The 26,806-nt window shown below is 41.6% G+C and overlaps 1 protein-coding gene across 8 annotated transcripts in view; it reads left to right on the forward strand.

Moving 5' to 3' along the window:
• Positions 1-25,885, forward strand: part of gria4b (glutamate receptor, ionotropic, AMPA 4b) — a 108,654-nt gene extending 82,769 nt beyond the window's left edge. For 2 of the 8 annotated variants that reach the window (XR_011103423.1, XR_011103425.1), the window contains 6 exons: positions 1,543-1,916; positions 13,101-13,299; positions 14,780-15,027; positions 18,026-18,140; positions 20,587-21,000; positions 23,840-23,926. Coding sequence is in view for 4 of the 8 variants with exons in the window: in XM_068715621.1 (XP_068571722.1) it covers positions 1,543-1,916; positions 13,101-13,299; positions 14,780-15,027; positions 18,026-18,140; positions 20,587-20,724; positions 23,840-24,004 (1,239 nt within the window). In the remaining 4 variants the exon portion in view is untranslated. Of the gene's footprint in view, positions 1-1,542; positions 1,917-13,100; positions 13,300-14,779; positions 15,028-18,025; positions 18,141-18,791; positions 18,907-20,586; positions 21,001-23,839 lie in introns of all 8 variants that reach the window. The other 6 variants (XR_011103424.1, XR_011103426.1, XM_068715621.1 and 3 more) reach the window with 3 other exon arrangements.
• The last annotated feature ends 921 nt before the right edge of the window (positions 25,886-26,806 follow it).

A 26,806-nucleotide genomic window follows, 5' to 3' on the forward strand; every position in this document is an offset into this window, starting at 1 on the left:
AAGGGTAGAAGTGTGAGGGATGAACATCCAAGGTCCCGTTCACACTTGATAAAGAAAACATTACCACCCACTAACATCTGACGTTTGTCTTTAGAGGGAAAGGTTACAATCGGCATTCATTCCCCAACAAATGACTCTGCAGCGATGGAAACATGACACCCGGGTGGACACGCACATTTTCACCCCTCTCTGGGGTGATGCCACTGTAAATGTCTGATAGATAAAATCTACAGGGATTTGAAAAATTATTATAATTAATTAACAGACCAAACTTAATAATACTTGATATCCTTAAAGCCACCAGACTCCAGTTAGACAACTGTAATTTTTTCCTCTCTGATGTCGAAAAATCGATGACAGACACAAATGCACTGGCAGATCTAAACAAGAAGTAACCAGCGGAACATTTTCATGGTTTACTGACCCGGCCAACGTTGAACGTCACACAGTTGTCCCTCGTTTTAAAAAGGGTACAAGTAGGAAACGGGTACAAGTTGACCAGGACTGAGATAATGAACAATGCCAGTGGACGGCCCTCACAAGTATAGTAATACCTGCATCAGTGTGTTTGAAATTATATGCGTATAGCAAATATTGCACTATAGTGTGTGATTTAGGGCATAGCTTTTTCTACAGCAGTCATGGGAATATCTGAGGACGTGGAAGCTGTCAGCACTTTCCCGTCCAAGACTTTGCTTAGAGACCATTCATCTCTTCTCGGCTTTTCCCTGAAAGAAGACTCTGCGACACCACAAAAGCCCTGCCTCCTTTTAACCTCCCATGTATTTTAGCGCTCACCAAATGCCCCGAGGCTGTCATCTTAGTTCATTTTGCTGAGGATGAAAGAACTTAAATCTCTTTCATTTTCTTTCCCTCCACGTTGTTTTCTTCTTTCCTACCTCCTTAAGTGTCAGATGGCCGTAATGAAACCTTAAATTCTCGCTGGTATTAAGCCCTTTGCTCTCAAGCCAGGCAGACAAGGTCACGAGCGTTGCTAAGTCACGAACCGTAATCTGGGAACTTTTCCACAGCTGCAGACCTCAGAGGTGGCTGTATCCCGTTTTTTTGCCTTCCTGTGCTGTAAGCATATTTCTCTGACACATTATTTTATCCTTCCTGCTGATTCTCGCAGAGCTTCAGCTAAGCCTCTCCGCATTAGAGAGGGTTTCAGAATTTATTTTTCAATTTCCTTTCTTTCTCTTTCTTTCTTAAACTTGATCACTCCGAGATGTATTCAGCCGCCGTCTAAACTTGATGGCTTTGAGATTTGTTCAGTCGAGGGAGGAATTCAGATATACAACATGAGCTGAGGAGAAAAGAAACGGGGTAATTGTTGTTGTTTTGTTTTCTGATGGCTGGCTGGTTATCGGCCTTCGGGGTGTCATATCTGTGACTAAGTGATGTTTGATTGTTGCATGGCCCAGCTCAGAGAGATGATCCATCATTTGCTTTCTGTTTATCTGTCATCATTTGGATTTAGAGTTTCTCTCAGAGGAGGCTCATTCAGATGATCAAATTCCTTTCCATCTCAATCCCCCACAGAAAGCGGAAATCGCTGTGGCCCCTTTGACTATCACGTTGGTCCGGGAGGAGGTGATCGACTTCTCCAAGCCCTTCATGTCGCTGGGCATTTCCATCATGATCAAGAAACCCCAAAAATCCAAACCAGGGGTGTTCTCCTTCCTGGACCCGTTGGCCTACGAGATCTGGATGTGCATCGTGTTCGCCTATATCGGCGTGAGCGTGGTGCTCTTCCTGGTCAGCCGCTTCAGCCCGTACGAATGGCACACCGAGGAGCCCGAAGAGGGCACCGACGGTCCGCCAAGCGATCAGCCCCCCAATGAGTTTGGTATCTTCAACTCCCTCTGGTTCTCCCTGGGCGCCTTCATGCAGCAGGGCTGTGACATCTCCCCCAGGTAAGACACACTTTTTTTACGAAACCGTCAAAGAGTTTCATCTCAAAAAAGTACAACAGTTACTGGATGTTTGAGACCAAGTCCCACTGATGCATTGTGCATTGTTAGCTTCTTTTGTCCTCAGGCTGGGGACACATTACATGACTTTTAGGCCAATTATAATTGCTATCTGCCATCACGTCCAAATGGATTGTCTGGACGAGTCCTTAAATCCCTCGCCTGCCAATCCTGTTAAGACCTTTATCATCATATTATACATGTTTGATTGACACAAACTGGACACGTCTAGACACCCTCCAGTGACAAGCCGTGTGACAGCGAAGAAGAAGAAGAAAAATCAACTAAATCAGGACGTTGTTCAGTCTTGATGTTGTTAATCATGTTTAGTTGTCATTGGCACGGAAATAACGGTTGTCATTACTTTTTGAATTCAGAACAAAACAGTTGTGTAGCGTGTCCTCTGCTTGAGTCAAAGCTAATGTTCACATTTTAAGTCGCAGCTTTCATCGTAAACCATGGAAATAAGTGAAAATTCCTATTGATTTATACATGATACATTTCTACCATAACCAGTATATCGATCAAACTCTGGGATGACTATATTATTTTATGTACTTATAGTATATATATATATATATATATATATATATATATATATATATATATATATATATATATAGTATATTATTTTATACTGTGAAAACCTCACAGTTTTGTTACTCTCAAACTAATCTAAGATTGACTTAATTTAAGGTTTTGAATTATGTAATTCTGTGTTGGTTGACCCTAAAGATGACTTTGTGGCTAAAGGAATACTTCAAGCTTTGGTAAAAAACGCTGTTTGCTTTTCTCTCTGAGTGAGATGCAAAGATTGATGTCAATCTCATGTCTGTGTGCAGAGCTGCAGTCTGTACACTGTTAGCTTAGCTTAGCGTAAAGACTGAAAGCAGGTCCAAACAACTAGCCTAACGCTGTATAACATTCACATAGATGCCAACAAACACCTCTAAAGCTCACAAATTAACATTTATCTTCTTTGTTTTTGTACACAAACAGACATGTACATGTTAAGTTACATGATGTAACTACGTCTTTACAAACAACAATGTATCTGTCCACCCAGTACTTCAGGAAGCTCCATGCAGTTACTGTGGCTAGCTTTTGTTTGCCTAGAAATAGTCCCGTCATGTCACACCCCTAGTGTGGCTTAAAACAAGATCCGAACTTCAGAGGCGTTTATTTCAACTTAAGACAGACTACCTGTTTCCAGTCTTTATGCTAAGCTAAGCTAAACACATCTCTAGCTCCTTACTTGACCCATATGTGAGATAAATAAGAGATTTTCCAAAATGCTGAACTATTCCTTTAAACTTCAACCAATTACACTGAAAACTATTTTTTTAGAAAGCTTTCACAAGCCAAAGTCTGAATTAGAGGGAAATTTATTCTTTTGTTTTTTCTGTTTTGACTGGTTCAGTTTCACAGAGCACAAATTAAAGCGGACCAAAAAAAAAAAGAAATGTAATTGCTGAGGGGCTTGTTCGAAGGGGAAAATTTATGTTTTTAGTTTCGAGAGCTGCCAGCTTCTATGCAGGGAATCTCGGACTTTGAAATACTGCTGCCAAACTGCCACTTTGACTCAGCACTGATCTACTGTGTGCTCAAATCCCTTCTCTTCCAGTTTATCTCGAATGACTTTATGATTGTCATTATTTATGTGGACTTTATTCAGCATATTCTTTATGTTCTCTTCGGCCCAGATGGCAAACATCGGACTGCAGAAGTCCAAGTCAGTCCTCTCCACTCATGTTAACCTTTTCATTTACCTGTGTGCATCTCACCAAAAGTCTGTGCAGGCAGCCTGCGTTTTGCACTTCATGCAACTGGGTCCGATTATTTTGTCACGGCAATCGAAACGCTTGAAAACAACCTAAGACCCCCCCCCTCTCACAAGCGACCTAGTTTTGGTCTGCACCAGAGTACAATTACTGTGTTCACAAGTGCTCAAACAAACCGCACCAGAGGTTGAACCGCACCACTGGTTGAACCAATTAAAACTATACAATTATTGGCTTATGAAAGCGCCCTAATTTTCATTTTTCATAGCTTAATTATTTAAGTAAGTTACTGCACATAACCTGCCGTATACGAGTGGTAATTTGCATGCGTACTGTAGTTGCTAAGCATAATACAGATTTGTAGTATAGTAGTATATATTAGCTATCAAGTGTGTTTTGTGTTCTTAGTGCAACACATGAGGCCGTAGCTGTGTGTCTGCTGCTCATGCTGTGTGTTTACCTGTACATGCACAGTGGCATCGCACTTGTTTTGTGTAGTGTATTTGTGTGTGTGTGAGTGAGAGAGAGAGAGAGAGAGAGAGAGAGAGAGAGAGAGAGTGCGTTTCTGCTAGTATTGATTTTTTTGTCTTACTCTCTTTCTCTCTCTTCCACAGCCGCATTGTTCCTCACTGTCTGACTTGCATACACTATGTTGTCTGCTTGTTAGGGAATTAGGTTGTCTCTGCGTCTGTCAGCTTCAGCAGTTGTGGCTTCGCTCTTGTGCGCCTCGCGTCCGCCTACGGGAGCTCCAGTTACATTGGCGACCGTGGTTCTGTAGAGCCGCCGTTTGCTCCATAGTGTATGAAACTTGTGTGATTCATTGAGAAACACACTGTCAATGTGTTGTCTCTCACCGTGTCTGTGACTTCTCTTCCCTTTGTCCAAATTACGAGACTCAAACCCAGCATCCCTTGAGCTTAAGACTAGCAGACTGGCGTCTAATAAACATGGAGTACTTTGGTAGAAGGGTGGAGAAATTAGGGCTTGTACACTTAACTGTCTGTCTGTGTTCCTCTGCAGCATTTAAGGGCTGGTCGTCTTTGTTGTTTTTCAATCAAAGACCAGGCTTCCTGTCCGTCATCACACTCCGGCATTCTCTCTGCTCACATCTTCTGTTAGTGGGGCTGCACAATTAATCGTCTACCCACATTTAAATGAACGGGATCGACTGCGATAATGATGTTTAATATCTTTGATCCGCTCACATGAACTCCGCCGCATATCAAATCAAAAGCTCTCTAAACTAACAGCCAGCCACCAGGGGGCAATGTCGTAGGTGCAGTCCAAAGTAGAACAGTAGGCCCTAATTTACTGTGCATTTTACAGGCAAAATGAAATGCAGTGAATTTGTGCAGTGTCAAAGTGAAAGCACTGCTCTGTTGATTTTATTTTGCCTCAAAAGTTGTAGTATTTGTATTTATTTTTTTACTTCTAGGAGAGGCACTGTGAATAAGGACTGTTTATTTAAATGTGAAAGTGTAATAGAAACATTTTTTTCCCTAAAATAAATGAAAATGTGTGGTCTCAATATTGATTAAAAACAATCGTGATTATCATTTTGGCCATAATTGTGCAGCCCTAACTGTAATGGTCAAACCTATGGACTGGTAAAGCCTGTAATTCTTAATGGGTTCCCATTTCCTGTCGGGCCTTTCTTATCTGTTTGAATGGCTTTGTCGAGCTTAAAGTTCCAGCAAAATGGATTGTTTGGGCTATTTTAAGCGACTGCTATAATGGCCTCCGTAGTTATTTTCAAGTCTTTCATAATAATACGTCTTTTATCTGCTTTAAGCCCTTATGGATCATGTACTGTAATAGAGTTGGTAAGATTTTAGGAGATGAAAGGTGGACCAAACCAGCCTGTATCTTTCAGCCTTCTTCCCCCACATCAGAGGAGAACAGATGGAGGATCCCGAGGTCCATTAGCCTGGCCTCACGTAAGCACCCTTTAGAGGAGACTACAGTGGACCTGTGACTGTGTTTAAGCACACTTATTTAACGAGTACACTTGCTTTGTCCACATGTGTGCCGTCCACCCCCCCCCCCCCCCCCCCCCCACCAACCACCATCACCACCAGTGCTCGTCACATCTCCGCCTGTGTACCGCAGATAAGGATTTTAGAGCCTCACAACAATGTTGGCATCAGAATGAAAAGTCTACATTTCAAACCTTTCTGTCTCTGGCTGTGGTCCCCGCTGCATTCCCCCCTGTCACTGCTAATCCCATGGGCCTCTCCCAATCCATCAGCACAGAGCCCCAGAGCTCAGGAGCGCTTCCACTCCAGTTTAGCCTGACAGGGCAACATGCAAATCCCTTCACACAGGGGAGATTAGAAGGGCGAGGAGGGAGTGACAAGGACAGAGGTGAAGGGGACGAACTTGGGTCGAGGGGGGCGCTGCTGCTCGCTTATTATGAGTTGCGGTCGCGAGCTGGCTGGACGGCGGAAGCTCAGTTTGCATGCAGCACAGTCTCTGAAACTTTTGGTGTTCATCCGCCTCAAAAGGATCTCATGATAACTTCATGATCTGTGCGGATAATTAGTTGGTGGTTTCGGTGAGTGGTGGTCACACTATGTCAGGATTTGATCATTTGTATCCGGGCTAACGTGTAGTATGAACGGGGAGAGAGAAATAGACCCTTTTACAGTTTGTATACAATGACGACAGACGTACGCTATTGGTGAGTGGGTAGAGTACATTAGCAAGTGGCCCAATATTTAGTGGCCAGACACGGAGAAAGCTAGCCTTTAATGGTACACCAGCAAGAAATAATGAGCATACAAGTCAATCCATGTTTCCAAATATATAATCTGTGGTTATGTACAGAACGTCAAATACAGTGGGATAGATAGATTTAAAATGGGCCCGACAAACACAAGCAGTTTGGATCAGTCCAGTGGTAGTAAAAAAAATAAATAAAAAGTGACATCAAATACATGCTATTGCATCTTATTAGCCATCAGCTAACAAAGCTGTAGGGGTAGAAACACTAGCCGCTAGGCAGAAGAAGCCGACAGAGCCTGATTATCTCCCAAACATCAGCAACATTTCTCTCAGACAATTATCATTCTATATTTAGTTGTTGTTGTTTTTTTACTCATTTCATGACACAGCTCCAACAGGAAAGGCAGAGGTTGAAATAGCGCAAGACATCTTCCCCTCCCTCTCTTCTACTCTCTCTTAATAAGGGTTAATAGTCCCTTCTGCTCCCTCAAGGCAGCCCATAATAATTAATTCCGTGATTAATATCCTGGTCTCCAATGGTAATGTCTCCGTGGTAACAGGAGAAGAGGGGAGCTTAAATGAAACGGTGACACAATAGTCTTTTTAATTGACTACAAATCCCAGATGAATAGAACTCAGGTTATTCTGGTATTTTCTTCTGAGGCTGCAGGATGTCACATCATCACCGTGTAACAAGTCAGAAAATATCAATACGAGCATGAAGGCAGCCATCTGCCACCATCGTGCAGGTGCGACTGGTCATTCCGGGTGTTTTCAGTCACTTCCGTCTCGTTGCTTCTGATGAATCCTCTTTGTCTCTGTCTGCTGAGTCGCAGTTGCCACATCTCTGGCGAGCTAATGAGGATGCTGTGATTGGTGTGATTAGCCCTGATTAGCGCAGAGTGTGTGCCTACTGATGGAAAGTTCCACGATGGCTACAGATGAAGTGTATAACTTTTAATTTGACTTGTGAATTTAGGCCAACAAAAGCTGCGTTTTGAAAAGGAGAAATTACTTTCAAGTGGTCTATCTGCAAGATTCCCATTATTCTATTAATTCAATGCCAATTAGCTTTGTTATCCAAATGACACGCAGCGGTTCTCCTGCATCGCTTATTGCTCGTGTCAGCAGTGCTTGTCCTTCTTCACACTCTGTTGATTCGTCGCACTATTCCTGCAAATTATCGCCATTGCTAGAGGCTCTGATTGCATCTGTATGTAGAGTGGAGGTCTATAGCTTCAAAGTCAAGAGCCAATTTACGGTCTCCGCCTTTGATTTTGTGGTCGCTCTTGCTAATTAATAGCTTTCATCAAAAGCAAACATTCCCAGTTGCCATTTAAATTCATATTTGTGCAGCCATTGTTTCCTTGTGACCTCTTAATACATTGGCTGACCTTTTATGAGGTTTTGTGAGCTAAATTGTGCCTCATTTAAACCATTTTAATGGCCTTAAAGAGGTAAAACAAAACAATGTTTCACAGGAAAGGATGAAAGATTGGACAAAAGTTTAAAAAAATAAATGTAATGTTCAGTAGTAGAATTTATTTTTCCTCATTTTCTACACTAGCAATCATCTTGCTTCCCTTTATTTTGTCTCTAAACATCTCGTGAGGATCCCCACACCAGATCTGCATTAATTTTGAACTGATGCTCCTGAAACTAAAGCACATTCAGCCAGGTTGTTTTTTTTCGCCTGTACATCTGCACATCTGTAGTGTTTTTTCTGATTACTCTGAAGGAAATCAGTGGACCAGACAAATTAAAAGACAAACAACAAATTGCATATTTTTTTAAATCCACTTACGATAAAACAGAAGACATTTTTCTTCAAGGTTGGCAGGCATCATCCCTGGAGCTAATGGAGAGATGCTATCTCAGGTTTTCATTGTCATGTGTGTAAAAAAAAATTACAGAGAAACAGTCGCTGGTAATGAAAATCTTTGACCTCAGACTCCCTCCAACAATCCTCATTAAATATGCGTAAAACGAAAATCATGCAAGTAAAAAGGGCAATGATGCACCCTGGGCAACGGGTTCTGCAGAACACCCGGGCTGAAAGTCATCTTTGATGGCATATCACCGGCCTTCTCAGCAGCCAGTGCTGCCGTTTGAGCTGGCAGATAGACATCAGCACAACGTATCCTCATACAAGGGATCGTATGATATCTTACAAACAGCTGTTTGTCATTTTCCGTGCGTTCTGCTACGAATGTCCAGCAACATGAGCTAACAAAACTACTTGGTTAGGTTTTTGAAAAAAATGTGGTTTGGGTTGGGGTTGTTTGAGGTACTTTTCCATTGTCGGTGTATTACAAGCATGCACCCAGCTTAGCAGCAAAGCAATGTACTGCTGTGGACAGTGGACACACAGACCTAAAAAAAAATCAATACCAGTTTTAGTGTAAACTATAATTATAGTATAGTACATATTTGCCGTTTTACCTTGCTGTGAGAAAGCTATACAGTCTATGATCCTGACCGGAACTAAAGCCGTCATCTATGCTCTTGCCAAAACCGGACTCCATTGAAAGAATCAGTCATTTTACCTCGCAGAACACAGGTGTTGCTGGTCTGTTAGTTTGTTTGTGTTACTGTGTGACTTTGGTTAGTTTGAATTCACCAAAAGTCAGACAATGACATAAACTAAAACACAAAAATCAGCCGGAAGCAGCGATGAAAAGAAAGGAAAATAACAGGACATTGTGAATATTATGTGAAAGTCAAGTATTAGTATTCAAAAGAGCAGCAGCGTTACATGACTGTGGTTGTACTAGTGTTATTCGTGAGGTGGAAATTACCATGTATGCTTCTACAGTACAGGTAATTCCTTTGATTTGCACCTTTTTACACGACCATGACTTTATTTCTTGGTGCTGGTTGTTATTTGAGAAATTACAGTGATACAGAGATTGTAAATAGTATATCAAGGCTGCAGCTGAGGTGGGGAGGGAGGCTGCGGACAGAAAATTGTAGTATAGAAACAAAGAGTGGGATCTGGAGTGACAGTCTGTCTTCTATGAATAAGTCAAATGGTGCGGTCTCGCCGCAGGTGACACCCTGGGAGCCGACTAGCACCTTATTTATTTAGGCTCTGCTTAAGGTCAGAGCTCTCCCCGTCTTTCACTTCATCACCTCCTCCACTTTATGTTGCTGTGTTTTCTTTCTCTGTGTCCCACAAACTTTCCTTAAATCCCTTGGAAAACCTAAACACACACACACTAAAAAAAAAAAAAAAAGCACCAAATCATCTCTCCCAGCCTTTTTATTTCACATCAAAGGGAATAAGGGAAGTGTAAGGGAAGTGTGGAATGTCTCTTCAAAAATAAGTTCCCTTCTTCCCAAAAAGTTAGGGAACAAAACTACTTAGTTAGGGTTAGGAAGAGATTGTGGTGGACATTTACTTGACTGACTAGCAGTCGCTAGTCTAACGGTACTAACGAGTCACATGACTAACTGACATGAGAAAATACTTCAATGCTGACTTTTAGTATCATCAGTATTATAACGGGACATGAACAGCAGTCTCCTAGGTGAAAGTCCTGTGTGGGCGCTGACCAAGCTGCGCTATTTGACTCTTAGAGAGCGAGAACGGGTTGATTTGAGTCATACGCTGTGTGAAATATCTAAACCCAAGCCCCCATTTTCATGGCTACACAGTTACATCAAATCGAATGATGTCTATGTTCTAGTATATGTGGAAACTGTAAGATTTGGAATAAAGCTCTGTGGGATTGGACAACACATTGCCACACAATGTGAGTTTTAGGTTGGGAAAGGCCCTTACTCTGTGAAGTAAATGAATAGATTCACTTGATAAACTACATGTTTAGCTGAGATTAATTACATAACATGTTGCAGGCGAATGCAGAAATGCCACCAACATGTAGACCATGCCAGCCTCGTTAGATCTCTCATCAAATACAAATTAATTTAACTTCAGCAAGTTAACCAGTAGGGGGAAAGTGTTGACTAATTGCTGTATAATTGCTGAAATTATTCTTTCTTCTTTCTACATTTAGTACTCTTTATACCCTGAGGCTTCCTGGACTGCTGCGATGAATCCCATTCCCCCAACACTGGAGCCAATTTCTGTTTTGTTTCCACTTTATTTCTTCTAACACTTCCCCCGTCTGGTTTTCCTTGTTTCCTCCACTCGTGGGAAAACTGAACTCATACATCATTACAGTCATCTTCTCCCCAACGTTTTTTTTTAACTACATACAACTGCAGTGAAACATTTTTCAATTTTTCTGGGGGGTTTTTTTGGTAGAGCTTTTGCACACTAATTATTGAAATGACCACACTTAGATATAGGCACATGAATTACTAGAAATGCAAACATTTTTAAAACAAAAAAGGTGATTGACTCCCAGTAAAAGGGTGTAGTAAAAAACAATGCAACATACAATAAACAGTCCAAAGATGCAGGCTGAAGCTAGAATTTTTGCATCTACCTTTTTTATTTTAACAATACAATTTAACGTCTGTAAGAAACCCCAGACACAATTATGACCCTGAACTTTAAAAAGACGTTCTGTTAAATGATCATCTCAAGGTGGATGTAAATAAATCGTATCCCGGTTAGGTTTATTTGCAACTAAATTGCCTGTAGATGTAAATGGTTGTGTTGTTCTCTATGTGTCACTTGTGTGATCGACTGGCGACCTGTCCAAGGTGTTCCCTGCCTCTCGCCCCAAAGTCAGCTGGGATTGGCTCCAGCATCCTTGCGACCCTCAAGGGTGAACGGGTATCGCTAACGGATGGATAAAAGCCTAATGATGGAGCCCTTGTTATCATGAAGTACAGGATGTGGTATCCATTTTGTTTTTTTGCCATCATTAATTCAAGGTGAATAGAGGAAACACTGACGTGGCCTGAGAATTACCCGAACTCCGCCATCCCCTCTGTTTACTACGGGCCCATCAACACACAGCAGTGTGTCACTGTGGATCAAAGTCAGTGGTATCAGCCTGCGAACACACAGCGCAGAGGGATGGAGGGAACGCAAACAGGCACTCCTCCTCTTGTCCCATTATTACACGCCTACAATCCACTGCTGCTCGTGTGGAGGAAAGAAAATAGCAAGAAAGAGAAAGACGGAAACGGCTTGATAGAAAGAATGAAGGGATTTTTGCCAGGTAGGAAAAAGGAAATAAAGCAGCAGAGAGAAGGGAGATGGTAAAACTCATCCACGCATCTTATCACGCACACACCCTGCCTCCACCCCTTTACTCATTATTTTACAGTTCTAATTCTCTGTGCTCAAAAGCTCACAGAAATACTCAAATCGTCTCAAGGAGAAAGAAAATGGAGAGTGGGGAGAGAAAGAGAGGGAAGTCATTTGTATTCAAATCCAGAGCTAATACTTCAAGTAAGTCTATTTCATGGGCAAAGCCTCCTGTGTGTGCGGAGCAGACATGCTCTACTGCAGCACTTTCTCTATTGGAAGTCGCCTTAGCCGCTACAGGCACTTTCATCTCCACAGACCGACAAAACAGAGGCTTCCGCACCAAATCTGTGGTTAGGGGGACCGTTCTGTGTGAGACTGAATTGGCAGAACCCTCTTATTTGTTCAATTAAAGTAGTAGTAGTAGTACGTGCAGTGCTGGTAATCAAGGTTCTTTGGGCTGTCTTTTACTGTGTGTGGATTCAATTGAGAAAAATGATACTACCGCCCTTTTTGTAAACGGTGCACATGAATGGAGATTATAGGGTGTAGAGAAGTCCTGTGTATATGGGGAACAATGGAATATGGCCAGATTACAATGAGGCACAGTGGAAATACCCGCCAAGAAAACACTGTTGCAGATGCCTCTCTCCACCCCTTTTCATATGGCCATCTCTCTCCTCTCTCTCTCTCTCTCTCCTTCTGACAGCGAGGCCTGAGGGTTTTGTATCCTCTGCTGTCTGATTTGCACCGAGGGGAGATCTTGTTTGTTCTCCTCAATGCAGCATTTATGGTTTAAGATTCTCCTCACGACCTTCTGCTGCTCCTGAGCAGCGGGCTATCTGTCTCCCCCGAGCGAACAAACAAGAAAAGAACAGTGCCCGCCCGCCGCCACGCCGGCCGGGGGACCTGCAGCTCTTTTTATTATCCCACCAATAAACACAAAAGAGGGGTGCGTGGGGAAGAAGGGACCAGGGTAGCCAATCTTTGCTGTATCAAAGCTGGTCGACACAAGCGCGGTGGATTTTTTTTACGAGGCAATCTGCACTAATGAGGGGTAAATACAGCTGTGGAGCTGTATGGGTGTTGTCAGAGCTCCACCGTGTGGTGGCTCACCAGCACTTTCGGTGTCCACAGTGGTGGCTTGTCTCTCCATGCTTCAGTCATATTTCATTCCTTCAATTTTACTATTCTTTCACTGTATTTTCCCAACACTGACTGGTTGTTTTTTGTCTTTCTATCTTACCCCACTGATCCCTCTTCCTCCTCTCCTCCTTACCCTTATTTTACCACTCCAATAACCCTTTTCCTGGCTTTTCTTTCTGGCAATTCCCTTTTTTTGTTTTTCCTTTCCTCTTCCTTTCCTCTTCCTCTTTTCCTCTCTGCTTTCTAATCCTTTCAAACTGTCCCCGAAACATTCTTCCCCTCTCTCCTCCAACCTCACTCCTCTCCAAGATCGTTATCGGGTCGAATCGTCGGAGGAGTGTGGTGGTTCTTCACTCTCATCATCATCTCGTCCTACACGGCTAACTTGGCTGCCTTCCTCACTGTGGAGAGGATGGTTTCCCCCATTGAGAGTGCCGAGGATCTGGCAAAGCAGACAGACATCGCTTACGGCACTTTGGACTCCGGCTCGACCAAAGAGTTCTTCAGGGTGAGTTGGTGTTACTGGATAATAATCTACTCTCGGGCAGACAGGTAGGAGAAACCTATTCAGTACGCACATCCTCTACACACCAGAGAAAAAGGCTAAATTGAACACTCTTTCCAGCAACGTAAGGGAGCTTAGCAGCTCTACGTGGCAACCCGGTGTCATAGAAATTATAATTATGTAGTCCTACTTCGTTTTGTGAAATACATTTAGCAGGAAACGCAGTAGCTGCCCGTGATGTGGAGCAGCTGGATGTAAGAAGATAAGATCAGATAAAACATTATGTTGTAATGAAATAATTTGAAAAATAAATAAGCGGCAACGTTAAAGATAGCTATGTACAACATATGCATCACAATACCTTAGACAAGAACAATTAGTGAATTGTTCAAAAATCGTACAAATACGTTCAGTACTGCACTTTGCATGAATAATAAGTACTGCATACATAGTAATACATAATGAAGTACATAATGTAATTTATGTAATGAATGTGCAGTATGTCTAATATACACATTCTATACAGTAATGATACAATAGGAACTCAAGCGATTACATTTATATATAAATAAATATGTGATAAAGTCCTAGTTACAATGTGCAACATTAAAGGGTAGCTTTCAACCTGGATCTATGTATTTGTGTTCAAGAGACTAATGGAGACAAATTGGTCCAGTATTGAAGGAGAACGCTGCTTATCGGGCTGCAATGTAATCGCACGCGATAATTCTACACCGTATTTCTTTACCTATCGCTTGATCCGGTCCGTTTGTTATTGGGTGTCACGCTCTGAGAAGTCTCGTTGTGAAATCTCGCGTCGGCTCAACGTTGTCGATATCAGCTAAATATTCAGCCATGACATTGAAAATCTTGTAGGAAACACAAAGCTATGTGTGACAGCAACATGTGACGAAAAATGTTTTTATTTCTCCGTCGGGTCCTTTTCCGTAATGATGTCAGCTGCTTATAATAACTATCTGAGCCTGTCAGTGGGAAAAACAAGCCCTTTTAGTGGGCATGGATTAAATGGTGAGGAGTTGCCCTGAGCTGTTACATGGCAGCCCTTTTACTGGCTGCCGTCTGCAGCGTCCTCCCTCAATACGGGACCAATTTCTTAAGCTGTTTTCCCCATTAGACTCAAAAACATGAAAAAAAATATCAAAGTTACCCCGTAAGACTTCAGTCTACACCTGTGGACCTCAACAAAGAAAACCAAAACTGAATCTGCTTGGCTAAATCCCAATGACAGTTTAAATACCCAACGTGTAGAATTTTGTTTTTCTTTCTAGTAAGTTATAGAAGTAGTTCATACAAAGACGAGTGCCTACATTTCTCCTTCAGATGTATTTAGTGAGAATATGTTAAAATGCTTCAAATCTTGTAAACATTCTACCTGGTGTTGTGGATACGCTGTCTCCATCTTCCCTCCACCTCTCACACCACATCTACCTTTGAACCTCCAAACCCCCTCAAAATCCCACAGCGGTCAAAAATCGCCGTCTACGAGAAGATGTGGGGATACATGAAGTCGGCCGAGCCCACGGTCTTCACAAAGACCACGGCGGAAGGCGTGGCGCGCGTCCGAAAGTCCAAAGGGAAATACGCCTTCCTCTTGGAGTCCACCATGAACGAGTACACAGAACAGCGCAAGCCATGCGACACGATGAAAGTGGGAGGAAACTTGGACTCCAAAGGCTACGGAGTAGCTACACCCAAGGGTTCACAGTTAAGGTGGGTGGAGTAGTGTAACAATATGTTCTACGTGTTGTTATGGTATTCCACCTTCCCTGGTGTGCCGCCTTTTCTATCTTTATCTGTCTCTACTTACTTTGCTTAGTGTGGGCGGGTGGGGCGTTTTCATGTGTTTGTCTTAGGGCAGAAGTAGTGGCTTTTTGTCATTCATGTTTTGTGGCATGCATGTGGGAGTCATTGTGATCATGCAGGGGTGGTTATTTCATTATTTTTTTCTTCACAGCTCTCCGCACCAGGTAAATATTTGTGCTTGTGCTTGCTTGTTTGGGCAGAGATGTTGGAATGGCATGCTTGAGGCTGTAGTAAACTCCTTAAAATGTCTTACTTGGCAAATGCCATTTTAGATAATCTGCATTCTTTATACACAGATGTAATTAGTAAAGAGTATTTTGCTAATGCTACTTCAGCTTTCCTTCACGGTTGACCGGTTCTTTCTTTTCGCCTAAGTGACTGAAATAGTGTTTTGGGAGCCATGTGAACGCTCAGCCCTGGGTAACTCTGCCAGACTCTGTCACTGCCTCCCGCACGTAGTGGAATCTACAGACCTGCCAGAGAGTACAGTGGCATTACTGTGGGGAGTTGCACTTTCAATCCGCACACTCATTGATCAAAGCCCGGCGGCAAGGTCTCGCTGAAGGGAAGTGGATAAATCTACTAAAGGCAAAAGATCCACAGGTGTTTGTGGATGAGTGCGTACAGGTCTGCAAAACGGCGGAGAACAGCTCCGTGATTGCTTGCACTCATTTATTCCTGTGTTAGAAAATACCAGTGAGAGCACTTTTTATAAAGGCTCTGAGCATCTCTGCTGTGTAAATAGATAATAGGGGAGCATTGCTATCATTGATCACGTGTAATTAGAGAGTGCATTGAAAACAAGAGCCAGACCTTACGGGGGTTTTTTTTACTGTGTGGATAAGTAGCAACAAAATAATGTGTTTCAAAGCAGTCAACTCCTCACGGCCAGTAAATCAAACCCTGTTAGTGGTTTTCTGTAAATTCCTCTGCACATGAAGCCTGAAGTACAGAGCAGCTACTGGTTTGTTTTGCAGCCAGACTGGTGGCAGTTTTCAACCACTGCTTAGACCGGGAAGAGTCCCTGACAGATCACGGTAGTCCCCCTCCTCCGGGCCTCCATCTTGTATTTTGGGGGATTATCATGTTCTGTCAGTCACTTGTTCGGATTCCAGCGAGAAAAACACACCAGCAACATCATGAGCAGGCAAAGTTGTTGCTCAATGCTGTTATTTCACGTGGCTCCGCTAACATCATCAGCTAAAAATGAAATATCAGCTGTGTCGCTTTGTGTTTCTGATCCATTTTCCATTTTTGACTGTTTTTATTTTTCATAATGATGCAAATAAATTAAAAGGATCAAAACACGCGCTGATACAAATCTCTCTCTCTCTCTCTCTCTCTCTCTCTCTCTCTCTCTCTCTCTCTCTCTCTCTCTCTCTCTCTCTCTCTCTCACTCTCCACTATCATCAGACATCGCTACAGCAGCCTTCAAAAGAAACCATGAAATTAAAATGCACACTTAATTTATACAGCTTTTCATGGGCGTTTTATTCAAGTCAATCATGATTTTCCAGAACAGCTTAATGCTCATAAATCCTGTGAGCTTTGAATCGGCTGACGTACTGTACATACACTGTATACATGTGTAAAACAGGTCCAAATTATTTGGAGGTGTCTGGTTATCAATGCGCTTGCTGGTGCAGATATTCTGTGACTGACATTGCCGGTTGCCAAAATTTTTTTTTTTGCCAATATTTAGTGTTTTAAATTGGACCATTTTTGTGCCAAAACAAGAAAGAAATGAATTATTAAATCAATTATTGTGTTTCAATGCTTTTATCCATGCTAGGATTGGAAACAAAAAAACATGATGGGACAGTTACATATATGCAAGTATGCTTGTTGCAAAATAAATTCAGGATATTTGCTTCCTATAACCAGTGGTTCCCAAACTTTAGATCCTTTAAAGCAAAGCTATGTTGATATGCGACCCTACTCACAGATTACTTTCAGTATAATGTTCTCTGCTGTGGTCGATTCATTTTTAAAGTTGTTTAAGTCTTGAAAAGGTAAACCTATACAAACTTTGTTAAACCAAAGTATTGGACAAATTTAAATTTCCACTTTCTGTTCATTATGCCCTGTTGAGTAAAGACGAGACCAAAGTCCTTAGGGATCATCCTCTGGGGACCCTGATTGTCCATTTAATATTGAGATATTTAAGTCCAGACTGAAATATGACATAACCAGACATTTCTAATCCCAAGAGCCATTTCGCTTGTGGAGGTAAAATAAATCAAATTAAATATAACACTTTTAGTTATTAAATATAAATGACTAAAAGTCATTTTTCTCATTGTTGATGAAGCAGAGGAATGTTTTATTTCTTTTTCTTTCATATTGTTTTCATCTTCTGTCGCTAGCACGTTTAATCAGCTATAGCTAGCTGGCGTAAGCAAAAGCTAACACTAACACTTTGAGAGTTGGTTTAAAACTGATTTTTTTTAATATTTTGAGCTGATTAGCTTTAACCCACCATAAGCTTTTAAATGTGCACTTGATGGACACACACACATACACGTAACTTCCCCCCTTTTAGATGGGGAGAGTATTAACTGAAATCAATTTTTGTATTGATAATTTTTGTAAAAAAAAAAGCAGCATCAGGTAAGCATCAAGTATAAGCTTATGAAATTAAATAAGATTTATATTATAGATTTTTTTTTTTACTTAAGACAGCACATTAAAAGGAGAGATTTGTGTTCAGTGTGTGTTTGGGTCCTGGAATGTAACCGTTTAGAGCATTAATGCACTTTTCCACCCTTGTCCCTCTCTTACTGCTACTCCTCCCTCCCTCCCTTGTCCCCTCCCCTTCCCCCCCCCCCCCCTCCCCTCTTCCTTCCCTCCCAAATTGGACAGCATACTCACCCCCTCTCACCAAATATGTTTTATCGTTTTCAAGAAGTGCAGTTAACCTGGCAGTGTTAAAACTCAATGAGCAAGGCCTGTTGGACAAATTGAAAAACAAGTGGTGGTACGACAAAGGAGAGTGTGGCAGCGGAGGCGGTGGCGAGAAGGTTAGCCGCTATGTCGCTATGCCCATGTGACCTTGATGTGGGTAAAAGAGAAATGTGTTTTGCTGGTAACAGGAGCATCTGCCGGGTCGACCCCTACAGTATAGTGACTAGGACACGTTTAATCCCAAGAGGAGAGCGAGTACTGTCGAAGTAAAAATATTCGCTTGTGTCGCGATAGCTTAGAAAAGTAAAACTACCGCTTAAAATATGTATCTTAGAACACGACAGCCCCATATTAGGTGTTTATGTGTACTACTAAGCATAAAGCACTTTTTCTGAGCCAATAGTTTTGGGTTGACAGTACTGGCCTCTGTGATTGTTGTAAAAAAAAAAAAAAAAAAAAAAGTCCCGGCAGCATGTGCCTGTTCCAGAAAAGCGATGCAGCCGGGGCCCCACATATGTCTGTTAGCTCGGCCCCCTCCCCTTAATATCTCCCAATAAACCCGACCCTGCAAACCACCATCTCAACCGATGAGCAAAGAGACATGTAGCACACGTGGGGCACCTTCCCGGCTTCGTCACTTTGTGAAGAGTACTGAGCTGCTCTTGTTGGGCTTCTTCTGATTGAATAACATAAAATAACATGTCCTATGATGTTATTTATGTTATTTTCCCCCACCCCACCCTTCCCCGCCCCCCCGTGATTTGAAGAACGCCTGTAAACCTTGCCGTATTGAAACTGAGTGAAGCAGGAGTCTTAGACAAACTGAAAAACAAATGGTGGTACGATAAAGGGGAGTGTGGACCCAAAGACTCGGGAAGTAAGGTCAGTCTCCACCAGCCCGGGAGCCTCCCCTCCTCTCTTTGTCTCTATGCACACTTTTATTACGCTGGCAGTACTGTTCTGCTATTACAGCAGGCTGGCTGATATGCGCACACACACATAATACTCTTGAGAAAGAGAGAGAGAGCAAGTGACAGACGTGCAGGTAGAGACTTAAAGCGTAGCTCGAGGGATACAGCATGACAGAAACAAGGCATGGTGCAGCGCTAACACTTTTACAGCAGCTAAGCTATGTGTTGCAACTGCAGATGAGGGATCACGCTCACATTGGTTGTCACCTCAGACAAACCCGGGGCATGTTCAGACGTTACTGTATGTCACACGAGATGCCAGTATTGTATGCCTCAGCTGTGGTAGCACACACACGAGGCAAGTTTGTTGATGCACTGGAGCATGGAGAGAGCTGCTACATTTTAAACAGAACAGCATGCACCTTTCACATCGGTCATGTTTTTCGTAATCAGACCCCGTAAGTGCAGGACACACACACACGCACACACACACACACACACACACACGCTATCACCTGCAAATGAGACTAAGCATGACACGCAGTCTTTTTGTGTCAAGGTAATGCGTTAAGGAAGTAAGTGATTTATCGAAGGGAGATAAATGGCAGGGAGGAGCGAGAGTCAGAGCTCAGAGAGATCAGCTGCATACATTTGAATAAAAGGGTTTAAAAGGTGAATGTCAGAGCTGACGGACGAGGCAGGCTGTTGAAATATGCAGGGAAATTAAAGTTCATCCAACTTACAAAAAGAGATTTTCTCATTTACCTCTAGTTATGTGTAGCCATGCAGATCCTTTTAATTGCATTTTTAAATATCGATAGCAGCATCTCTGTCCAGGAACAATGCCATTGTTTCTTTAGATAATCCACAGAACATGCTGTCAGCAGTTTTCCCAGGGACTATCTCTACACTCTTGGAAATAACGGCGCTATACGGTTCCCATGGGAGAACTCTTTTTGGTCCAGAACATTTTTATAAAGGCTCCAACTGTATCACTTTCAGGGTTCATCCTAGAACACAGCGTACAGGCTTATACATAGAAGCATCTGTGAAAGGTTCCACAACATGTTCTACCTCACAGAGAGTGACAAGCAATAAAGTTGAACCATAGCTGTTGTCACACAGTCTAAATATGCCTTTAGATGAAAGCTGGATTGCCCAAAGTAAATCTGGACATTGTTTCTTGAGAGATAAGTTGCTGATGATTTTTTCAGTGCTGTGACAAAAATGTCAAAGGTGCAAAACTTGCAAATAAAACCCAAACTATCTGCATATTTAGCAGCACTGGGGATAAGTGAGAAAACATGTTTGTTTTTTTGTACTTTGGTTGAACGGATTCTTTAATGTAGAGAGTTAACTGATTTCTGTATATGATGATAGCAGATCATTTTGCTAGCATGGCTACGTACAGCTGTGGAGCAGCAGATTGAGAAGATAGAGGAAGAGTAGTGATGTATGTCGTGTGAATGTGTGTGTGTGTGTGTGTGTGTGTGTGTGTGTGCGTGCGTGTGTGTGCATGTGAAGTTGATGTGTAATTTTTCCACATTGTCTTATATATAAATGTTGAGTGTTTGTATACAATTTTTGCTGCTTCTGCTAAAGCTTGCGCTGACTTTTGTGTTTGTTCCTCTCCCCCCGCCGCCGGCTACAGGACAAGTCATCCCAGGCCCTCAGTCTGAGCAACGTGGCGGGGGTCTTCTACATCCTCGTTGGGGGCCTGGGCCTGGCCATGCTGGTGGCCCTCATCGAATTCTGCTACAAGTCACGCAACGAGGCCAAGAGAATGAAGGTGGAGGCCCAGTCCCAATCCCAGTCCCAACACCCCCATTACCACCATCCTCACGACCACTGCTACCCCTGCCAGACAGGCAGCCCCCACCATAGCCCCGAGCCTAGCCAAAGCCAGAGCCCAAGGCTCAGCCCCACCATCCGCAACTTAGCCGAGTTTAGCGAGGTTTTCAATGGGTATGGCAGCAATGGGGAAGCTGATAAGATGTAGTTGGGGTTTCCATAGAAGGTCTGCCTAAGCCTTTGCTCCCCCTCACTAGCTCCCTGCACAGAGACTGTAAGTGAAACCTACCATATCCCCGTGCTAGCTTTGCCATGCTAAGTGACTGTCGTGACCAGTGGCAAAAATGCTTCCCACTTCTCTGTCTTTACTGCTCACTATGTGGTCATGTGACGTCCTGGTCTGCGTTCTAGCTTTTTCTCAATGTGACAAGAAGCGATGAGTCATCCTCAGACATGACGTCGCCTCTACTGCTTCGCAGCTTGTGTGGCTGCAGACGTTGGCCCTCATTTATCAAGCGAGCATACCGTGTGACCCATTTTCCTGGCTAAATCAAAAAACGTATTACTCATTCTGAACTCGTTGGGAAGATGATAATCAAATGTGGTATTCATAAGAATTTAATAAAGTGGAAAATATACAATAAATCCCATGATTGATCACCCTTGTAAAATTCTGCTATTTGATTAGAAACAGTAGTGCTAGAATGAAAAGGCAAGTTTAAACAAATTAAATAGGATTAGTCATTTAATTGGCATGTAAATTATAGGAACAGTCTTAGAATACATTTATTACGAGTTAACACACAGCTCTTAAATTTGACCGAATTTTTTTGTGTTACCGTTCAGACGCGTTGCTGTGGGGAGCAGCTTTTCCACTGCACCCACAGCATATTAACAGGTAGGAAAGGCATGTTAAATGAGGACCAATGTCTTACTTGTACACAGACGTCTACACTTGTGAGGACATTTCATCAAACCGCAGTACATCTGTCCATCTAGTGTCTAAACCTCAAGTACCTTGTTTTTTCTCATAGCGAACCATCAAAAGTTCTTTGTGGCCTTGTGATGGCCTATACACACACACACACACACACACACACACACACACACACACACACTTGAACCCGAGTAGTACATGCTGCAGCTGAGTGATTTTACTGTCTCCAGTCTGTCAGTTACAACAGGCCATCAATGTACAGCCACAAAACAAATTTAATGAGAAATCAACCCTGAGCACACAGGAAGCCCTATGTAATAACGCCACGTTTAAACACTGTACATTGTAGGGCTAAAGTCAACATAAGAGAAGTATCCCTTGAGCCGAGCGGACTTTATTGATGTTGAGCTGTTTCCTCTGGATATTTCCCCCAGGTCCTTGACCATTAGACTTTCAGAAATCTTTTCACACCCGGTGTATATCTGTCCAACATGGTTATGTGTCCCCCATCAGCACTTCAGCTCAAACTCTTCATTAGCTTGACTGTTGCTTAGTCAGCTTCCCTGTCCCACTGCCTGCAACTATCACTCACTGTGTAATAATTCTGTCGCTAATGGATTTACGTGTAGTATGGGGCTGGCTTGATACTGTACTGAATGGCTATGAAAGGTGTTTTGCTACTGTTTATTACATTTAACTGTACCGTATTGTGAGACTGTTAAACCTATTGTTTTACAGATAACGTTGAAGCATATTGGAGTTTTAGTTCTACTCAAGTTTTTGGGAGACAGAAGTAATGCCCACTGGTTGAGTTAAACTGCCATGGCTAAAATATAAATGTCATACATCTGGAAGTTTAGCTAGGCTAAGTAATGTAACATAGTATAGCCATTTTACATTTTTTTCGAGTAAGTTGCAAATGTCTTGTGTTTTTCAATGGGCTGCGTAGATCCCTGTGGCTAACAAAGCGTGCTGCAGGGATGACACATTTTTGAAACTCAGAAGTTTGCATCGCACTGGTTCCCTCGACAAAAAGCCAAAGAGATCTTTCTGTTGGATTTTGGATTATTACTGAAAATAAGCTCTGTGGCAAACATATCTTACACATTTTGTTCAACAAGATAATCTCCACAAATTAACAAATGATTTTTGAAACATGAATGTAATCGCCAGAAGTGAAAAGCTAGCAGGCTATCGCATGACTCACGTCGCCACCACTAAGCTAAAGGCAGACCAGTTGTTCGGCATGATGAAGTTTAATATTCTCATTTAGCCACTTGTTAGCAACCACTTTTTTTAAGACATGCAAAAGCTTCAAAATTCCCGAGTGGAATATTTACTGATTATTTTATGTTGTAGAACAAAACTTAAACATGCTTTGGCTTGTTTTTACCACAGACCTCAGATCTGAGCACATTAGTAATTGCTTAAATCTGCTGAACGCGGCAACATCACTAAAAAGAGAAGGGGAAAGAACCAAAAAAGGATTAGACAGGTAAACAGTAAACAAGCCAGTTTAGACAGATTGTCTACTAACCACGTCATTTGAAGGCTTTACTAAAAGTGTCTGCGCCCAGAATGTCTGCAATGATCTAGAGGAGGAAATTATTTTACTGATTGTAATTGTTTCGATCGTTTCAATTCAAAGATTCAAAGTCACTGAATATGTAAATGAACTTCAGCACGTACATCAGACAAACACAGGACTTTCACCCAAGAGACTGCTGTTCGTGTCATGTCAAATTTAATAATCGCCTTTGAAATTTTGCCTGCTTGTGTTTCTTCCCATATTTGACTTCTTTTGAGCGATGCTGTGTTCCCACATCTCAGCAATTACTATAATGAGTACAATGCTATTATAACTGATATAAATGATGGTTAGAACTTCATATGTTTGCAGGTAATATCAGAAGCAAACTTCTATAGTTTGTTCTTTCAATGTTTGTTAGGGATGTTTTAAGACTTGATTATTCTGGATCAAAACACGTACTATGTATGGATGAAATGAATGGGAATAGCTACATCTTTTTCCAGAAAAAAACATAAAGCTTTATAAGATAGCTTGATTGAGGATCATATCTGGCATTAACACATCCTAAAACTCCAATCTGCAAATGTACACATTTGTCTTATTTCCACCTGCTCCTACACAAAATCTCTTTATGTCTCTCCTCAGCTAACATTCACAGAAGCCATGAGGAACAAGGCCCGTCTGTCCATCACAGGCAGCGTCGGGGAGAACGGACGGGTGCTGACGCCAGATTGTCCCAAGGCCGTCCACACCGGGCCTCCCCCCCGCCAGAGCTCCGGCCTCGCCCTGGTCTCCTCCGAGCTCCCGTGAAAACCAAAAACCTCTCAAGTGCCTTATTCCAATAACAAGAAAAAACAATAATCACACCGCCCACAAAACAACCAGAAACTTACTACGAAGAAACAGGATTCACACACCCAACAGGTTACCTCCAGTGGGCGAGACCGACAGAGGCGCTAACAAGAAATCCCACTGTTAGAGGCCACGACTTGTTGTGGCTCAATGATTTCTCTCAGAAATCTGTGGAAACCAGAGGCAGACAAAACTTGTTTTTTTGTGTGTTTTTTTTTTTTTACTCTGTGGCCACACGGAAGCGTTTGTTTTGAATCAAAGGGTCATGGGAATCCACTGGAGCCATTCTACCTTTACCACGCCACTGATGTGAAGAGCAGCAGAGAAGAAAGAAAATGAATAATATCATGAAATATGATAAAGATGAAGACCAGAAAACTGTAAACTTGAAATTCAAAACTGTGCATTTTTGGATTGCTGTGAATTGGCAAAAAAAAAAAAACACAATCAAGATTGTTTTCAAACTGAACAGTATTTGCTACACAGACATGAGCAGCGTTCATGAGACAACAATCTCACTAGATATCAACAAGTGACTCTGGGAGAGTTGAAGCCCAGTGCCGTGAAGATACGATGAAAATGATTTGTATTCATAATTACAAAAATGAAATCTATTGATATTGAATATAAGAGCAAACATAGGAAACTGTGAAAATAAGTAAATATGTATATTCCACGAAAAACAAAATGAAGAAGTTAGCTGTACATAGGGACGACTGTGTAACATGCTTGCTTTTTAAACAGATGTACATAGATACTGTAGTGGACAGACAGTTGTTTTTTTTTGTAAATCATCTTTAAAGATCTTATTCATCGCAATAATGAAAAAGATGATGCCACTTGAAAGAGGAGACGTGTGGAGAGCAGTGTTAAAATCTACGTGTTGAATACTTAACTTTATTATATAGGAACATTCAAACTCTAAATGTGAATGGGGTATCAACTGCCCAAATATTCTGATACCTGTTGCATACAAATTCATTAATATATTCAACAATGAATGTTAAGTAGCTCCACCCCCAATCCTTAAACCACACCCCTCACTGTGCAGACGTAGACCCAGAGAGTCGCTCATGAGTAGAGCTTTACAAATCAAGTTTCTGCAGTCAGAATATAACTATTTTTTTCATTCTCTTTGATCTATTTTTTGTACCGAGAAATTAAAAAGAAACTGTCTGTGTCCTGGTATTAAATGTCGACAGTCCAGTACTATCTGGGTAGATCTTTAAGACCATTATGTGTGTGGAGACATGAATCAAAACCATGATGCGAAATTGAAAAATGCCATTTCTCTCTCATTATATGTTATTTGAAGTGTCTATGGTAATTCCAGTAAGACGTCGAACCTGAGCTGATGAAGCCACTGTTTATATGTTGAACAATGATTATAGAGCCCTTCCTTATTCAAACACTGTGGATCGTCCAGGGAGGCTGGACACTGTAGCAGAAATTAATTTCATCTCTTTTTGGAAGGACAATCTGCAATAGGATACAAGAAGCCACGTCTTCAGCAACACCAGCCCACGATGGAGTTGGTTCTAAACATTTTTGTTGTTTTCCCAATTCTCATCTGTTCCCGTACACATGATGTGGCAGGACGGGGAAGTTTGCAGCGAAGAAACTAGCTGAAATTTCAGGTCATGCCTTTTTGTCCTGCCATCCGTCTTTAGAGCTGAAGTGTAATATGGCGTCTTATTTTGGTTCAATTGTACATCTTTATTTTGATCTTTTTTAAGTAAAAAAGAATTCAAATTGCAATGTACTGTGTCATTATTTCATGTAGAGATAAAAGAGAAACATCGTTGATGTTTGTGTACTGCAAGAAAAATATGTCGACAAATGCCCACACTGTGCTGAAACTTTGCATGAATATTATGGTCCTGAGAGGATGAATTTTAAGGTTTTTGGTGACCTCTTTGATAAGGATAGATTAGAACCCTTGCAAAATAACTTCCCCAGGGCCCCAGACCTCCAACGGACAGCAAAGAAGTTCAACAGTTTAGTTCAACATTTTTAGAAATGCACTTATTCCTCCAGGAAGTCAATACTCCCAGCCAAAAAGTAGTCAAATTTATAACCTCCTTAACATTTGAACAGTGCCAGCCTGACAACAAATAGCAAATAATTATATTTGCAAAGAATGGGGAGCTATACCATTAAAGTCAACACTACTTTATTATCTAATCTTGAGGCATAAACACATGAAGTATTCCTTTAAATTAAGATTCAAAGGAATACTTGTATGTCAATTGCTTGCCCTATATTGCCTTGCATTTTTAAAGAGAATGTTTTTCTCGCTTGTAATGTAAATGGGAACAAAACTGTAAAAAAAAAAAAAAATTACAAATTGTCACACTACTTGTGTAGTATAATTTAAACTATATTATGACATTTTTGTGACATACTATATGACTTTTTATGATATACTGTATCCTATACTATACTGACTTTTTTTTAAATTACGACAAACTATACTGTTTTGTGACTTTTAATGACATCGAATACTATGACACTTTATGAAGTGCTACACTGATGACTATTTTGTGACTTTTTATGACACAACAGTATGACTGCATTGTGACTTTCTTTATTATTATTATATTATGAAATATTGTAACTTTTAGACATTTTTTTATAAAGGATTATGTAATGACTTCGTATGACACTGGTATGGTTCAGTATGGCTCATTAAAACGTTTTTGTAATGATGACAGTTTTTTGACATTTTTATGTCTTGCTATGCAAAGACTTTATTATTAC

The sequence above is a fragment of the Cebidichthys violaceus genome, unplaced genomic scaffold, assembly GCF_023349555.1.
Source record: "Cebidichthys violaceus isolate CVI_PGR_0920_01 unplaced genomic scaffold, fCebVio1.0.p SCAF_20, whole genome shotgun sequence".
Taxonomy (NCBI): Eukaryota; Metazoa; Chordata; class Actinopteri; order Perciformes; family Stichaeidae; genus Cebidichthys; species Cebidichthys violaceus.